We start from the raw sequence: 17,641 nt of genomic DNA, 5'->3' as shown, positions 1-17,641 counted from the left end.
TTTTTACTTCATAAAAATTAATATCATATTTATTACATAACCATATATTACTTAACATAACTATTGTATAATTACTTAGCCATATGACTTGGATAAGGCCCTTAAGCACTCCAAAGGTTCATCATCTTTATTCTGGACAAAATTGGCCAGTGTTAAATAGCACTTGATCCTATTAATTTCTCAATACTTGTACCAACCAGGATTCTTCATTGTAAACAATATCAACTAGCTCTGCTTATCTTAGGAAGAAAAAGGATTTGTGGAGGTATGTACAGAAGGTAGGAAAAGGTGACAATCAAGCTCAATACGAGAAGAATCCCAATGAAGGGAGCTGGCCGGGAGGTCCCACCTAGGGAGTGTGCCACTGCCACTGATGCTTTCTCCTGGAAGTTGGCCTCAACACCAGGTGGCTTCACTACAGCCAGATGTCACTGCTGCCACCATTGCAAACAGAAGGAATTCATATTGCTTCTTGGCATCACTTGTTCCTCATCCGAATCTCAGGCAGGAGCAAGTGATGGGCCAGTCTAAGGTCACACAACTGGCTCTCTTGCCACAGGGAGGACAGACAACGTAGCACCCATGGCTGGATGCTGGATCCCGCCTCCCACCGAGACTCCATAGTGGTGGTCCCTGCAAATACAAGAAGGACATCACATGCTGAGTGGCCACAAATTGGACAAATGCCCACTCCAGTATTCCATACGCTGTTCAGAATACTTTGCCCCTGACACCCTGCCCACCACCACAGGATACCTGGGTGGCTCAGTGGTTGAGTGTCTGCCTTCGGCTAAGGGCATGATCCCAGGTCCATGGATCGAGTCCCTCATTGGGCTTCTTGCATGGAGGCCTGCTTCTCCCTTGGCCTATGTCTCTGCCTCTCTCTGTGTCTCTCATGAATAAATAAATAAAATCTTAAAAAAAATACTTTGCCCCAATCTCACTGTGACGAGATCTCATTTTTGTCTATCACCAATGAGACTTTCAGATGCTCATACTTCAAATTATTTGTAGAAGAAATAGTTATATTCATTTTTTAAAAGATTTATGTATTTGAGAGAAAGAGAGAGACAAAAGGAGAGGGGGAGAGAGAGAGAAGCAGACACCCCACTGAGCACCAGGCCCGATGCAGGGCTCGATCTCACGAATCTGAGCCAAACCAAGAGTCAGACATTCGACAGACTGAGCCACCCAGGTGCCCTGAAATATTTGTATTCTTTGATAAAGTGGCCAAGAGAAACTTAAGGATAAAATATGGAAATTAAAAAAAATAAAAGTTTAAGAAAGAGTTAAAGTCTCAAGGATAAAAATATAGATTAAGTGGAGTCATGAATTGACAAGGAAAGAAAAACACAAACAGGAAGGGAAATGATTGACTGTTCAGCTTAGCATTGTGCCCACTGCAATCTGTAGGGAGCATCTTGGAGCCATCTGGCATCCCCGACAGTCTCCTCTGATGTGCAAGTTTTACTTACTACTTGTGCATGTGTGTGTGTGTGTGTGTGTGTGTGTGTGCGTGTGTGTCTATGGTCAGTGTTTCACACTTAACACCTATGTAGGCACACCAGCAGTAGGAATCTGGGGGAAATGCTGGGGCGGGTCCTTTGGTTCCTTGCTCACTCACAGCCACTTGGCAGACAGGCCCCCTGCTCACTGTATCACCAGGACCAATGACTGGGTTCCCATCCTGGGTCTGGTACTGTCCTGTATCTCAGATGAGCAAGCCGATGGCTCACAGCAGCTCTAAGCACTAGGCTCCACTCCCCTCTCTCTGGTTGCTGCTCCAAGTTGGGTCCATGCCCCATCCCTCATAGCCCCCCACTACCCCACTTCACAGGTACCCCACAGCCAGAGCCTTCTGCCGCTGAGTGTTCTGGCTATTGCCTGGTAATGCTGTTAGTTATTGACTAGTTATTGACTGTAGCTCCTAGCAGCCCTAAGCTACTGTTGGACCCATGCCCTCATCGGCCTCCCAGCCAAGAACCACTCTCTCTCACAGTGGCTCTCTGTCAGTGAGGGGCCTGGTCAGTTGGGAACAGATCAGAACCCTACCATTTGCAGATATAGCTGATGTGTTGTGTAGACACCCAATGTTAACTATGTCAGGGATTCAAAACAGAATCTACAGTTTTGCTCTTGTGTGCAGCCACTGCCCTCTCATCATGGAGGACAGGAAGCTTCTAAGAGGGAGCCTGGGAAGGAGGGAAGGATAAGGAACAGGAATGGGAAGCAGGGTGGGTTTTCAGGGACCATAGTCTTTGCTCACAGCCCTGCCTGCTGTCCACAGTGGGACCAGCCATCTTGGGTACAAAGCTAAGCTGAAGGGTCATCACCTGTACCATCATTTCCTTCTCAGGTCCCTACTGAGAGCCCTCCTCTCCAGCACTGGTGCATTTTCAGGTTACCTGGTATAGGCAGGCTTTGGAAATCCCAGTTCTCTCAACCTCCTAAGTAGCCAAGGCCCATCATCTAGCATGCAGCCCACCCCCAGGGAATGACTTTCTGGTCGGCCTACTGCCTGCAGAGCCTCTGCCCATTGCTGGAGGCCGCAACCTTCATTACCAGCTACCTTTTCCACTACCTAACTCCTCTACCAGTCTAGAAATATATAAGGACAGGAATCTTGACCCATGAGTCTTAGAAACTCCAGTGCCTAACACCCTTCCTAAGACACTTTTATAAGTTTTTTTTTTTAATGTTTTGAGTCCTCTTTTCACCTGAGGAGGTCCACACTCACTTGCTTCACTCTGGATTACTAGGGTGAGGAAGCCATAGATAGGGGGGCCTGCACACATCCACCTCTGCAGAAGCTCAAGGCCTGCAAGGCTACGATGTGGTGGTGAGCATCCCAGCTCCTCTGCTCGCCCCACACTGGCAACAGGTCATTCTTGCTCCCACCTTGGCTGTGCTGCATAGGAAACAGGGGCTGTAGGATTACACCAGTGTCCAGTCCCTCCCAGCTGTCACTTTTTTTTATTCCAAACCCTCAGCCCTGCTGAGATAAATAGGCCTGTTGTTTTTATAACCATGTACCTCTCCTTCTTCAGACTTATTTCTCTCTCTACCTTCTGGAACAAGAACTACCTCCTGACAGGCTTCTAGGCCAGCAGCCCCCTTCCCATCTACCCTGGAGGTGGGGCCATGGACGGGGGCCAGGCAAGAGCAGAGCAGTAAAACCAGGGGTCATTACTCACTGAGCATTCATTAGGTACCTTACACAACTATAAGCTATAAGAGGGCCCAACCTCTATGCATCTTGCCCCAGCAGTCCAAGGATACTTTATGTTTGTGTAGTGCTTTGTCATGTTCAAACCACTTTCATGTACGTAATGCATACTTGATATCTGAGCATTTAGATTTTAAAAATATTTCAAGGTTTGACAATGCCACTATAAAGGGATTTTGTTGCTTTACAAAATCATTCGATACAGATTTGCTTTGGATAGCTACCACATTTAAAACTTTTCAAACCACACGAGTTTGTTACTCTACTACATTTGTGGGAAGTCACCAGTTGTAGAAGAAAGATACAGAGAGATACAGATACAGAATAACAGGGAGATATAGAAGGAAAATACAGTTGATAAAGACTGGCAAATGAATCTTTCAGTTCTTAACATGTCATTTTTTAATACATAGGATGAGTTGCCAAGTTTTTCATTTATTTGTCAATTCAGGAATAGCGTGTTAATTTCAAAGGACGCAGCTGGATCCTTTCTGTCACCTCCGGTCCCTAAAGTTTGCCAGACAAGTATATGTTTTCCAGCTCATCCTTCCTTCCTCATGAACCCAGGGTCTTCTTCATCTGAACCCCCAGGAGAACAAGCCTTTTTGTTGCACACATCAAGCAATACTTGTCATGTGCAAGGGGTGTTTGAGGTTGGGCACAAGACTAGAAATCCAGATGCCAGTGTTGGGGACATCCCTTAAATTTTTGAGATAATGCCTAACCTGCCATCAAAGTCACCATGTTGGTTAGAGGTTGAGAAGTACTCCCCTCCGTGTCCCTACTGCACTGAGCAGAGACTTGAGATGGGGTGCATGAAGCACTCCCCCATAACCAAAAGGATTACTTTCACTTCAGAAAGAATCCCTGTTCCAGGATATTTTTGTAGGTCCAAAGTTATGGGAAAGGAGCAATGATGCTTTCCCTCAGGGGCCTTCCAGTAAGTAGGTAGTATTTGCATTGGTAGTGTTCCTTTGGAGAGCCATTTCTGCTGACATCTTCAAACCAGAAGGCAAAGAGAGGAATGCAGTGGGTCATACTGAGGCTTTGGGGAAATGGTTATACTTGTCAGCCTAGGAGGCTTTGTAAATGATTTCAGATTGGAAAATGCAGTATAAACAGAAGGCTTAGAAGAGAGATGGTAACCAAGACCTTAGCAAAAATGGTCTTGTGACAGCAAATTCTCAGCATAGTCAGGGAGAGTGGAAACAGAGGTGAGGGTCTAGAGTAAATGGTTTATTGGCATTTGATTACAATATAATACATGGTATGTTCAGTGTGTTACCCCTCATTAGCAATACTTCAGAGCACTCTGCAAAATTGCCATGAATGTCAAGTGTAGTTGCATTTCATGGGTATCTGCATATGGATCTGATACACTGCCTAGAGGCTTTGTGTTTCTCATTTTCAATACGTAAACCTTTAGCAACCAAGGGGGTTCAAGTTATTATATTCTCACTGTGGTCTGTTTTTCTTGGCAAATTCAGAAGCTAAGCAGTGACCGCTCCATAAGACATGAGGAAGGAGTACAGTGCAGTGAAAAGAGCCCAAGATTTCCAGTTGGACGGGGTGGAGGCCAAGGGCTGGCCCAGCCACTTTCAACACCTGTGTGACCTTGGGCAAGTAACTAATCCTCTTCCCGACTCAGTTTTGTCATCTGTAAAATGGGGATGGTAACAGTCTCTACCTTATGGAGTTGTTGTGGGTATTTGCCAGAGCATGACTCAAGTGCCTGACACTTGCTAGGCAGCCAACAATTGGGATCTAGTACTGTGATGTAGAATACGATCCTTGCTGCCTGTTTAGTTTACAAACAGGCAACTTTTAAAGATTTATTTATTTATTTATTCATGACAGACATGGAGAGAGAGAGGGGGAGAGGCAGAGACACAGGCAGAAGGAGAAGCAGGCTCCATGCCGGGAGCCTGACGTGGGACTCGATCCCGGGACCCCAGGATTGTACCTTGGACCAAAGGCAGGCACCAAACCGCTGAGCCACCCAGGGATCCCCCAAACAGGCAACTTTTAATGGGTGCCTCGTACAGCTAAAAGGACATAAGGCAGGATCCCTGGGTGGCGCAGCGGTTTGGCACCTGCCTTTGGCCCAGGGCGCGATCCTGGAGACCCGGGATCGAATCCCACGTCGGGCTCCTGGTGCATGGAGCCTGCTTCTCTCTCTCTCTCTCTCTCTCTGTGTGACTATCATAAATTTAAAAAAAAAAAAAAAAGGACATAAGGCAACTTCACGAAAGCTTGGTTCACTTAAACCCATCCCATTACTTCTTAATCTCACTCTGACAAGGAGAAGAAGCATTTCAATCTTCCATGTTCTTGAGCCCTTGGCCAGTTAAGCATCAACGGAGATAGAGTCCATAAAAGCTATTCCACTATGTAATGTGAAGGATCTTGTCCAGAAGTGGAAAGCAAGTGCAGGGACATCTGCCACTGTATGTAAGACCTCAAGGAAACCTAAACTTTCTAGGTTTCAGGCTAGGCATTTGTAATATGCTGAGCTTGGGTTATGTGGTTTCAAGGTCGTTTCTAGCCTCCATGCTATGTCTCTGTTTGTTCACTTGGCGAGCTCAAGGCTTGTCTCAGCAATTTGATTTGTAAAACTTTCCTTGAATTCGTGATGAGCTGGAGGAGACACAGAGACCACCTGGGGTCACATTCTGGTCTTACAGATGAGGAAACTGGGACTTGGAGAATAAGGCCCCCCACTCCCCTTATATAACATAGCCAGTTTTAGGCTGAGCTAAAACCAGCACCCGGTGTTCAGACTCTTAGGTCAGTGCTCTTTTCACCATGCCACCATACCACTCTTTCACATAAATGTGATATCACGTGAAGAACTGAATGTGAAAGCAGCACAGCTAACCTTGAGGGACCTGACACCCTGATCATTTTATTGAATAACTCCAAAAGTAAGTCAATCAAATTGATCTGTTTGAAGTACTCTTTGATTTTTTTTCATTTCTGGCCATCTAGAAAGATGATTATTTGTAAATTTAGGGATAGCTAGAGGGTGACGGCTGGCATGCTCTGTGTATCCTTTCTCAGAGACGTGACTAGTTTATCTCTGAGCTTTGCATTTTAGAACCCTCAAGAAGCTCTGAATTTCCACTCCCCAAGTTCCACTCCTCATTTTTTTTAAGATTTTATTTATTTATTCATGAGAGACACAGAGAGAGGCAGAGACACAGGCAGTGGGAGAAGCAGGCCCCCCACAGGGAGCCCAATGCGGGACTCAATCCCAGGACCCCCGGGATCATGTCCTGAGCCAAAGGCAGATGTTCAACCAAAGGAGCCACCCAGGTGCCCCAGTTACTATGTTCTTACATTGTAACCTCAGAACCTAACAAGTTGATCTGCAACTTCTCTGACTCTCTGCTACTCTGTGGTCAAATATTTTCATTCCTGGTGGAAGAAGGAAATGATTTCATATTGACTAACAAAAGTCCACATGGGAATCTACTAGTCATGTGCATGATCACAAGATGTACATAGCATATATGAGTAACTAAGAAGTAACGAACCAAATCAGGCTGCTTCGTTAGATGGTGGACATGTTACAAGTCAACGCGGTAAGGAAGTGCTGTCCTGTTCTGTATATCTGTCTTGCAGTTCTGGCTGAGACAAAAATCCAGGGTCTCACCCAGCTCAGTCTGAGCCCTCCATGGAAACTGCTCAGTGCGCCATTAGAGCAGAAAGAGGAACCTTGGGGGATTTAATTGGGAGCCACTTTTGATGAAAAAGCATATACAGCATTTGGAGAACACTATTGTATTTGAGTTAAATTTTGGTGGAAAAAAAAAAAAGTACTTCCTGCACCAATTTGAAGAAACATCAGTTGTGAAAAGTATTTTTACAAAATTGGCTTTCTTTGAAAAAAAAAAAAAGAGGACAGAGCAATTTCGGTTGGCAATTTTTTTTCCCATTTTAGTGAAAGATGTAAAACATTCAAGTCAGGTTCCTTGAAGATTAAGAAAAGGCTCTACAATGCATTCATTACTGAAAAAGAAGTCTTCCTGACACACGGTATTTTAGTTTAAGACAATGGTCAGTTGATGTAGAGAGGAAGGCAAGAATAAAACAAAAGCACACGAGTGGGAGAGAAGAGACTGAGACACAATCAGACAAAAACAGAGAAAGATACAAGCAGCAGAGGAAACAAAGGTGAGGAAAACCAAAAGGGGATTAGGAACGAGAACAGCTTTTGGGGACTCCGAGAAAGGACCCCAGAGACCACCAGCACAGGCTTGTCCTTGCTTTCACCAGCCTGGAAGTCTGTCTCTCCACCGGGATGAGCAATTCCATGAGCACAGGAACTGTGCTGGGTTTTGCTTGCTGTTGTTTTCTCAGGGCCTAGCACAGCCGAGCTAAACACAGTAAGAATTAGCCAATGAATGGATGAACAAAGTGACCAGTGGAGAATGAGTATGTAGGGAGAGGCCCGCCCCTGGGACCCCAGCGATAGGATCTCTTCAAAGGTGGCTTCGCGGAGTCTCACCCATGTTCTCTTTGAAGTAGTGATGCCAAGCATTAGAGCAGTGGTTTCCTTCTGTTTCTTTTGGAGACTTTCTGAAAGTTGATGTTTTCACCATCCTGACCCTGGGTATCACCATGTCCATCAGGACCCTCTAACTCCAGCCCTTCTGGTCTATCGATGCCCCCTAGAATCCCTATCCTAGTACAGATCACCTCTCCTGCCCCAGAATGCTGCCTTTTGGCTCTCCCAAGACAGTCCCTAGTCTTTTAGCCCACATGGTGGCAGCTGCCTATTTCCCCAACCCTTCCATACTAAGGGCCATGCCAGAGGGTCAGCAGACTGGGTTGCCTTCATTAAGAATCATCACCTCTTCACCCTCACATGAAGATGCCTTTTTCAACCTTTCCCCATTACAGCCCCCTGATACCTCCTGGTCACTCCTGGACATTCATCACAGATTTTGGCCCTTGGCCACCCACAGCCTCACATCCACCCCAACTACTGACCTCCTTCAGGATGACATCTGGGACTTTGTGCACAAATCATCCAAAAGATTAGCCCCTGAAAATGCAATTTTAAGAAATTGTAGTAAAATACAACATAACATAAAATTTACCATATTAAGTGTATAGTTTTAGAGGATTAAGGACATTTACATTGTTAGGCAATCATTACTACCCCCCTTCCAGAGAATTGCATCTTCCCCAACTTAAACTCTGTGACCAATAAATACTAACTTCCCCAAATCACTGATATTTTAGTGGATTTAAGGCAGTCTCACCCTAAAATCTTCATTTCCTGAACTTGTCCTACCTTTGGAATCTTCCATTTTATTATCCCACTTTCTGTCCAGAGTCTTCTGTCTTGCCAAGAGACCCCAATGCAGACAGGTCTAGGTTGAGGTCCCAGCTAAAAACCATGTGCTGGCCTCAGTTTCTTCATGTATAAGGCCCCGACCATACATAATACTGTAAAGAATATAGATCCTAAGCAGATAAGAGAAGTGAAGTGAGCTGTTGAAAGGATTAAGTGCTGAGAGAGCAGTGAGCCCAGGTCTGTTCTTCATCCCGCCCACCAGGCCACGCATTAGCATCCCTCAGTCCAGCTGGCACTTTGCTGCCAGTCTAGCTTCCCAGCACTGTGGCTTTCTGACACAGGACACACCATCCTGCATCAGTCCGGCTCTGCCTCACCTGAGCGTCCACCCGAGCTGTTGGAAAACCATGGTTTCTGCAGATGTCCCTACAAGTCATGGTCTCCCAGTTTGCTGGACCATTCATCCTGCCCTACCAGCATTTAATGGCGCACTTTTTTTTTGGCTTCCTCTTCCCATTCCCCACAACAGCTATTCCAGATCTTTCCCCTTCAGGCTGTCTCCCTACCCTGCCACGACTCCAGCTGTTATCATTTATCTTCTTTGCATCGACAGGAGTTCTTAAACTGGAGTGCACATAGGAATCACGCACATCCCCAAAGACGTTCTGATTTGGAAAGAGGTAGTGGGTTTGAAGCCTGCAGTTTTAACAAGCAACCCCGGAGGATTCTGGTATACACAACACACAGTCCATTTTTTGTGGAAGCTGTCCAAAGCCATCAGCCCCTTGGAGCAGACATCTTATCTGATTTTCTCCTCTAAATACCAGGAAAAAGATGTTGAAGGATTGATTGAATGAATGAATCTGGCTGTCACTCTGCACTTCAAATTAAGTTACCATTTTTTCTTTGAAATGCTAATTAGCTACAGCTGTTTAAATGCAGTTTCAAATTCTTTAATATGTTTTCTCTTTAATTCTTCATCTGTCCTTTTCACTGCATTGGGGGTGGGGAACCATAAAGAACTTGTTGTTTTCTGAGCAGTGACAATAACTGCAGAACACCAGCAACAGCTCCATGGCTAGACGAGATGGAGACAGAAGGATGGAGATAGGTCGGGCCTTCCCACTGATCCTCAGGGGAGGAAGGTACTCTGTCCACCCTGATTCTAGTGATTGGCCAGGTAGCAGTCATGGCAGCCCCTGCAGTAGGCTTTTCTTAAGTGGGAAGATCACCGCTAGGGATACTGAGGAAAAGGTGACCTAGAAAAATAGGGAGGTAAATAGTGATGCAGGGTGACATACCCAGTCAGTGGTGGAAAGGCTCACCTGGCTTCAAATCCTAGCTCTGCCGTTCCCTGGCTTGTCAAATGGGTGTTTAAACTGTTGGAGCAGCTCGTTGTCTCATCTGCAAAATGGGGACAATATGATTTACCCTGCAAGCCCTTTTGAGGATTGAAAAGTGTAATATAAGTAATGCACAGTGATTCTATGATGTTAAGCAATCAGAGTTTTCAAGAGAGCCGGGCATCTGGTGAACTACTTGTTTCGGCAACGATAGAGGGCTGCATACATGCACACACCCCTACACCCAGTCTGCCTAGAAAAACAGAAGTGGTACCAGCTATTGCCCTCTGGGGAAGTCTGACTCTGAAACCTCATCCTCACTGTCATAAAATGTTTCCAAAGGGAGCAGACAAAGTAACCTAGGGCCATGCCCTCCCACTTCCCTCTTGCCTGAGCAGAGCTCAGAGCCTGTCTGGGGGAAGTGGGTGGTAAGCTAGTGTAGCATGGGTGGCTGGAACTGAAACATTTCTTTTACCACCCTCCTATGCGGCCACCCCTTTCTCTTCTGGGGTAGGAGGTTGGGGGTAGGTGGAGAAATAGCTCATGCCTCTACTGTACCCACACATACTTGGATCTGTTCTCCGCAGACTCTAGACCCTACCTCATCATTCATCAAGATTTCCTGAATGCCCTCTGGGTTCAGATGCTGTGCTAAATGCTTTACCCAGGACCTCCCTGGGAGCCCATAGGAAGTTTGTTCCAATACCTAAAACCTTGCCCTAGCTCATGAAAACCAATGTCTAACCCTCACTTCATTCCCACCCACAGACCATCCCCAGGCAGGGCCAGAAACAGTACCTTTGGCTTTGAGTACTAAGAAACTTTGACACTTAAATTGTTGATGCAAATAACCTTCTCTACAGAACTTCAGGCTCTCTTCCATACTTATTCCCTTGCTCTTGAACATGCGTTTGCTTCTAGGAGAAGAATTTAGACTGGTTTCCTCGGATGCGAGCCATGTCCCTCGTTAGCAATGAAGGTGACAGTGAGCAAAACGAGATTCGGAACCTGCAGGAGAAGTTGGAATCAACCATGAGTCTGGTCAAACAGCTGTCGGCTCAGCTGGCAGAGCTCAAGGAGCAGGTCAGTGTGCTCAGGGAGCTGGAGCTGGAGTTGGGGGCTGTGGAATCAGTCACCACCTTGGGTGAGGGGAGACCTGTGGCTCCCTGCAGCAAGACTGGTATCCACAGAGAACTGTGAATTCCAATAAGGAACCCCCCACTCTGTGCTGGGAGGACTGCAGCTCCACAGGTAGAGGCTTCTACTTACCCCACTCCCGCCTGTGTGACTCTTCTCCACCTATGGAAGGGGGAAGAGGGAGCAAATGCCAACATACAAGGGCCTCTTTTCACTTTTTGATAGAAAATTATATTTTCTGCCATCCTAGCAATTACTAAACTCCTCGGAAAGGCAGATCGTCACTGGGACCTGTCATTTCAATGTTATAATCAACCCCTTCATCATATGAAATGATTAGCGGTAGTAAAAATACTATCAAAAGTAGCTGCGATAGCTATTAAAATGACTACGGTGACGGTGATGATTATCTGACAAGTCAGGGCTGCTTTAAAAGAACCATAGTTCCTGTTTTCAACCACAGAGAGGGGTTTGCCTTTTTCTTTTTTTTTTTTTTTTTTCTGTTTGTGGAAATTCGCTTTAAAAAAATATTTTCCTTTTTTTTTTTTTTTTTTTTTTTTTTGGTAAATATATCCTATATGATGCCAGACAGACAATAGGTGCTTGGGAAATATCATCCCCATGTTGCATAGCCCACCAGCCCCAGGCAAAAGTGAGAAAAACCAGCTCAACACACTCTCTCTTTTCCCCCAGATGACAGAACAAAGGAAGAATAAGCAGAGACTGGGCTTTCTCGGATCAAACACACCCCATGTGAATCATCACATGCCACCACACTGATACCATGGGGGGGAAGCCGTGACCAGCCTTTCATCAGTGTCTTGTCTGATCACTGAATAAAGAACTGAGACGGAGGGGAGTGAACAGGGCCTATTGTTGAAAGTTAAAAACAACCAAGTGCCAAGATGTTGAGTGGCTTAGCCCTGAGAACAATTTATAACTGTGTTGTCATGGTTGAGAAGACCAAACTTAAAAGCTCGAAAGCACACAGCACGCATCCTTAATGCAACGTGAAGTAGCTTGCTGAAATGGAGGGAGAGGCTGGGGGGAGGCCGGGTGGCAGGGGGTGCAGCAGAGACAGAACCACCTCATGCTAAATCGGTGAGAGTTTTGTCTTAACTGCTGACTGTCACCTTCGTCGTGGTGGGTTGGGGTTGATTTCTTTTAATTATGGCGTGTAGGTTAGCGATACAGGAATTCATCCAGAGACTAAGTTTTACTAAGGAAAAAAAATAACAGCAAAGGCTAAAAATGAGAGTTGCAAAGAAAAATGTTAATGCTCCCAAACCGTAGCTGTGACAGGGCAATTTTCTTATTTATAACATGCAACACAATGGATTTACAGCTCTAGGAACGTAGTGCTTTGGAGCTTCTGCCCTCACGCTGACAGCACAACTGGAATGTGATTGCTTTCTCCCGGATTCCGAGGGGCTCTGTCTACGTGGAGCACAAAAGAGGATTTTCATATAACCTGTTCAAAACATGTTTTAAGTCATGTATAGGGTGAGATTTTAAGAGATGTGGGGAAGAAAAAGCTGACGGTAAGCCCCGGGGAAGAATTTTTTTGTGAACATATGTATGCTATTAAATATATTGAGAATAATAAATGGAAATGCTTAAAGGTGACAGGGAATATTGAGAAACTTATGATGGTCACATTGCCTTTTATAAATATGGACTAAAAGCTATTTGATTCATGTTTGCTGTGCTTAAAGAACTGAGTGGTTTTATTTATCCTATTTAGGCAGTTAAGAAAAAAAAAACCATGAAATTTATTGAATACTCAAGAAAATGCAGCATTTCAACTGCATATTTTAACTGTATCAGTAAGAGCTTTTCAGAATGTAGAAAGATAAAAATCTCTTCCCCAAATTGTTTTTATGTTAAATTATGCAACCAGGATTTGTGGAGGGAGAAAATAACCTGCCATGCTCATAATATTCCTAGAGACTATACATTTAGAATGTTAAAGCAAAATATGGGTAATAAAAGAACTGCTGCATGGCAAGGGGACAAGGCACATGACACCAGACTCTGGGAGATGCTTTGCAAATTGACCTCTGGCCCCTGCTCCCCCGAGGAACAAACAATTACCTCTGGACTCTTTAAACTCTCAAGTTCTTACTGCCAAGGTTTAAGGTCTGGATAGGGTTTGCTATGACCATTTTCAAAGCTTTTGGATTGTTGTCATTTAGTTTAAAATCACTGGCTCTTAAAATTCTTGAATCATGGTCTGGGTAGATTATTAAGGATTCCTGAACCAATCCTTCTTCCACAATATTGAAATGTAGACTTGGTGTGAAGCTATTGGAACCGGGAGCAACAGTTTATTAACTGAATCTACTGTTACCTCCCACCCCCATCCCAGTACTTCCCACATTAGAATTCTTTACTGTGGCACTACAGTATTTTTCCTTACCAGTCACCAAAGGGCCATGATCCCAAAATACAAAGAAACTGGGATATAAAGCTGCATAGACCACAGAGCTTTGAACCTGGTAGACATTCAACAAATACATGAGAAATTTCACTGTCACTCAGTTACCCTTAATCCTTTATTAAAACTTTGAACTATATCACATACTTGATTTTTTAAATGGGTTCACCAAACCAAAGTCGACCAAAGCAGTCATATTCTAATCCGAGACCATCATTGTTGTAACAGTATTAGACAAGAGTGCTCTTTCAAGTATTTTAATTGGACAGAGAGTTTGCAGGTGGGGAGAAGAAGAGGAAACTGGTAAAGATTGACCCTATTGCAGTGTAGGAACACATTTCTGTTTTAACACGAAATAAAATATTTTTGATGTCTGAGCATCAAGAGAATAGGTTAATTTGTACAGATGAGAGCAACCTGCTTTTCACATGATGAACTTTTTATTCTTTTCTGGGGCCATGGGAGTTCTTTTATATAGTGAAGAGCCATTGGGTAGATAACTACTATGAACAAATGGCCTAACCTCTCCCACCATTATCAGTGGCAGCTCACCGTTTCACAGCATATTTTCTCAAATGCTGAGTATCCAAAAGAGATTGCAACTGACCTGACTCTTGTTCAAAACTGAAATATTCCTCAATTGCATTTTCTTTCCTGCCTAAATACTTAGAGATCATAGAGAAAAATAAACAAAAACAAGCAAACAAAAAAAGGCACTGTTCAGGCTCTTAAAGTCATGATGTCACAAGAAGATAATAATGGGGAAATTTGACATTTGCTATAAGTTCATATATGTTATGTATATGTTTGTTAATGCAACTGGAATATTTGACCTAGGCAAGTATCGGTTAACATTTTTATATTTATATAGTGATATTAAAATGAGTACAATAATCTTTGATTTTGATGTTAAGGGAAATGTTTTACTCTTTAGTTATTAAAATGCACATCGTTTTAAAAGTATACGTTTTCTGCTGAATATAATTTTAAATTTCAAAAAGATTTTATATACCCACGTGCTACATTCTGAGGCCCAAGAGTTTAATGAAAGTATGTTTCCTAATTTATAGTATCATTTTAGATGAGAAAATGCTTGTATCATATGAGACTATAATATTAATAAATTATATACATGTAAAAATTATTTTTTCAGCCCCTTGAGAAAGTTCATTTTAGAAAGGGCTTATTTCCTTGCTTACTGAAATTCTTCTGTTGATGACGAAGATCCAGTTTCTAGTGGATTCTTGACTGTAACAGGAAGATATTCCATTCAAGTCAGAACTAATCACGTGCTTATTTTCTCAGTTCACAACTCATTGTTTTAGCTGCTCTTTCTAGTTTCTAGTTGTCTCATTACAAACAGTAATGCAGTGGGCTCATCCCCTACCCCTATATGCCAGGGTTGAGATGAGTGGACAGGCTGGCGATCTAGGGATTTGATCAGGGAAGGTGAGGATTGCATCTTCACTATGTTAGGGAAAAGGAGTAAATGATAGATAATAGGAAGCAAAGGGCCAACCCTCCAGAGGCGTAGTGGACTAGGGGGTAAGTTAAGTAAATTTTGCACAGGCATAATGAGGTAACAGATTACAGACTCCAGACACAACATTTGAAAAAACCTAGAACAATGCTCTGTGGAACAGCAGCAGTAAGAGGTGTATTCCCTCAGCTGTTCTTAAATCAATAAGGAATAATAAATCAGTGTACTCTGACTCATAGACCCACTCCAATATGCATGTCCTATGATACAGTTCGAAAGAGTGGACCAACCACTTTAACACAAACACACATGCCTAGAGGAACTAGGCAAGTCACTAAAATGGGTGACATTTTGGGGTGCATTCCATTTGCAGGGAGTAGGGAAGCTATAGTGAGCTTTCTATTTACAAAAGCTGACAACTAAATCCAGCTTTTAGAAAATGCCTGAGACCATTTGAAGCCTTCTAGTCACTCATTGGCTATCTCTGAAATAAGCGTTGGAAAAGTTATGTCATTTAGTAAAAGAAAACACAATGCCAAAACCAAGCAGAGGAGCTAACATGCATGAGGGAAGTGAAGAAATCTGAAAATAAATCCAAATATCATCTCTGAACTGGAGTGTTTCCACAGACTTGAATAATTTATAAAATTATCATACCAATACTTCTCATATCATCACCAGTAGACTTTTTTATTCTGCAGTAGAGTATTACTATTTTTGCCTCAAATAATATGATTCTAATAGAATATGTCAAGACCAGATAAGTATAATTTATAAATTATTAATAAAATGAGATCTGTATAACTTTTTTGCGTGTGATACCTTAAGTGCTTTTTCCATTTCTTACCATGTTTCTAAATAATATATCCATCAGTATGAAAGTCATTATTATTGCTCTTTTACATAGTGAGGAATGAAGGACAAATATTTGATGGCTTGGACCACACTGCACTAATCCAAATGGAACATTGTGCTCAGCATTTTTCAAGAGCTGGCTAAATCCGCAACTGGCCAATACCCACTGGTTTATCTACATTGTATCTGGTGTGCAACATGGGCTCAGTGGACACCGGCCATTTGGTCACCTAGAATTTCCTGGTTCTTAACACACAGTGCCTCAAAATGATAGTTCCCCTCAGAAGACAACAAAGCATGCAACAGCTGAAATCAAAATGAGTTGCATGAATCACATGCAAACCATGAATAGAATTCTTTGCTCATGTGGGCATTTTCCAGTATGCCACAGTTCCTTGAAACAGTGTGGCAAGAATTGTTTTGTTTTGTTTTGTTTGGAATCAGAGGAAAGGTTGAGGGAAGGAAATTGGACAATGAGTTCCTCTTCCAGTAAGAATAATTGGCACGAAGGGCAGGAGTCTGCATGTGGAGGGGAGTGTGATGGATGTCTGCAAGTTACCCTGCCTTTGGTCAGCCATGGTGCTTTGAGGAAGTCTCAGGAAAGCCTCATCTTCATAGAACAACTGCAGGCCAGAAATCTGTGCACTCTAGCCTCTTCCTTGTCTTTCTGCAACAGCAGAGCTGCTGGTACATTCCATTGAGTTGGCCACATAACAAAGAAACAGAGAAATTAATCTTGATGCAGGTAGATTTATAGGAACAGAGGTTAGTTGTTGAACTTAGTTTGACTCCATTTAACAGAAAATTCTGGTTTTTAGGCTTCCATATGAATTTCCCCTAGGTTAGCCCATTCCCTTTTAACACTGGTCCCTGGGCTAAAATCACTCCTGAAAGAATTACCTCCTCTCAGCAGTGGAAATGTGGCTATGGGCATGGATTTCTTCTACAGTCCATTGTGACACATCCCTCCAAAATCCCCCTCGCCCCTGCTCCATCACATGTGTTTGCATAGGAAAAGGTTTCTGAGGCTGCTCCCTGTTCTAGTAATTGCTTTTAGTTTTGATTTTATAATTGTCTTCACTTTGGACAATGGTATCTGCCCTTCCATATGCAGTAAACTCTTTTCCTTCTTTTTCAATATGGATAAGATGTTTCTTTGTGATCCTGGTCTCCTTGGTAGTATATTCAAATAAAAATTCTATGAAAACAATAGCTTCAAATTATTCCCTGCTTTGTAAAAAATATTAATCTACTTTGTATCAATTAGGTTTTATCAGAGAAGCAAAATATGATGACTGGGATTTAAGAATTTGATCTCATGCAGTTATAGTGAAGAGCTTTATGGAAGGCTGGTGCTTCTGTATCTGGTTGTGTGGATCTAAAATCTAAAATCACTTAACTCAGTGGGCCCGGCAGTCAGGAAGAAAAGCTGGGTGTGAAGCAGGAAAAAAACAAGGACAAACTGGAACCCATCGGGACAAATTAAAATCTGGACCTAGCTCTCACCATCAAACTCCATAGTCCATGTGACTGAAAAATGAAGCGGGTGTTCTTCACCTTGGAGCTGCATATGTACATGAACATGACCCAGGACTCAAGAAGCTGAAGGAGATCTTATAGGGGCTGAGGAGTGTGGACTGGTTGCTGTCCCATGCCATAACGTGCCAGGAGGTCAGGCTGTGAGCTGCAGGGGCACCTATTGCCTATTCCTTCTAAACTTCAGGGCTCTTGCTTCACTTCCATCTACCACATCTTGTGAAACTATTTCCTGTGTTCAAAATTAACCTGTAAATCTATGAGAAAGGGGATTCTGGGAAATAATAGCTCCAGCTAAGCTGGATTGACATAGTACATAGCC

General features: G+C 43.3%; 1 protein-coding gene across 2 annotated transcripts in view; it reads left to right on the top strand.

Annotated features, from left to right (window-relative positions):
• Positions 1-15,736, top strand: part of ITPR2 (inositol 1,4,5-trisphosphate receptor type 2) — a 472,751-nt gene extending 457,015 nt beyond the window's left edge. Inside the window, exons 56-57 of one of the 2 annotated variants that reach the window (XM_038577122.1) lie at positions 10,796-10,957; positions 11,705-15,736. In XM_038577122.1, the coding sequence (XP_038433050.1) occupies positions 10,796-10,957; positions 11,705-11,791 (249 nt within the window). In that variant the 3' untranslated portion in view covers positions 11,792-15,736. Of the gene's footprint in view, positions 1-4,713; positions 4,855-10,795; positions 10,958-11,704 lie in introns of those variants that run through there. The other variant, XM_038577123.1, reaches the window with a different exon arrangement.
• Positions 15,737-17,641: the final 1,905 nt, after the last annotated feature.

This window comes from Canis lupus, chromosome 27, assembly GCF_011100685.1.
Source record: "Canis lupus familiaris isolate Mischka breed German Shepherd chromosome 27, alternate assembly UU_Cfam_GSD_1.0, whole genome shotgun sequence".
Taxonomy (NCBI): Eukaryota; Metazoa; Chordata; class Mammalia; order Carnivora; family Canidae; genus Canis; species Canis lupus.
The sequence above is the reverse complement of the archived record's forward strand: the minus strand, read 5'-3'. Positions and strand labels throughout refer to the sequence as shown.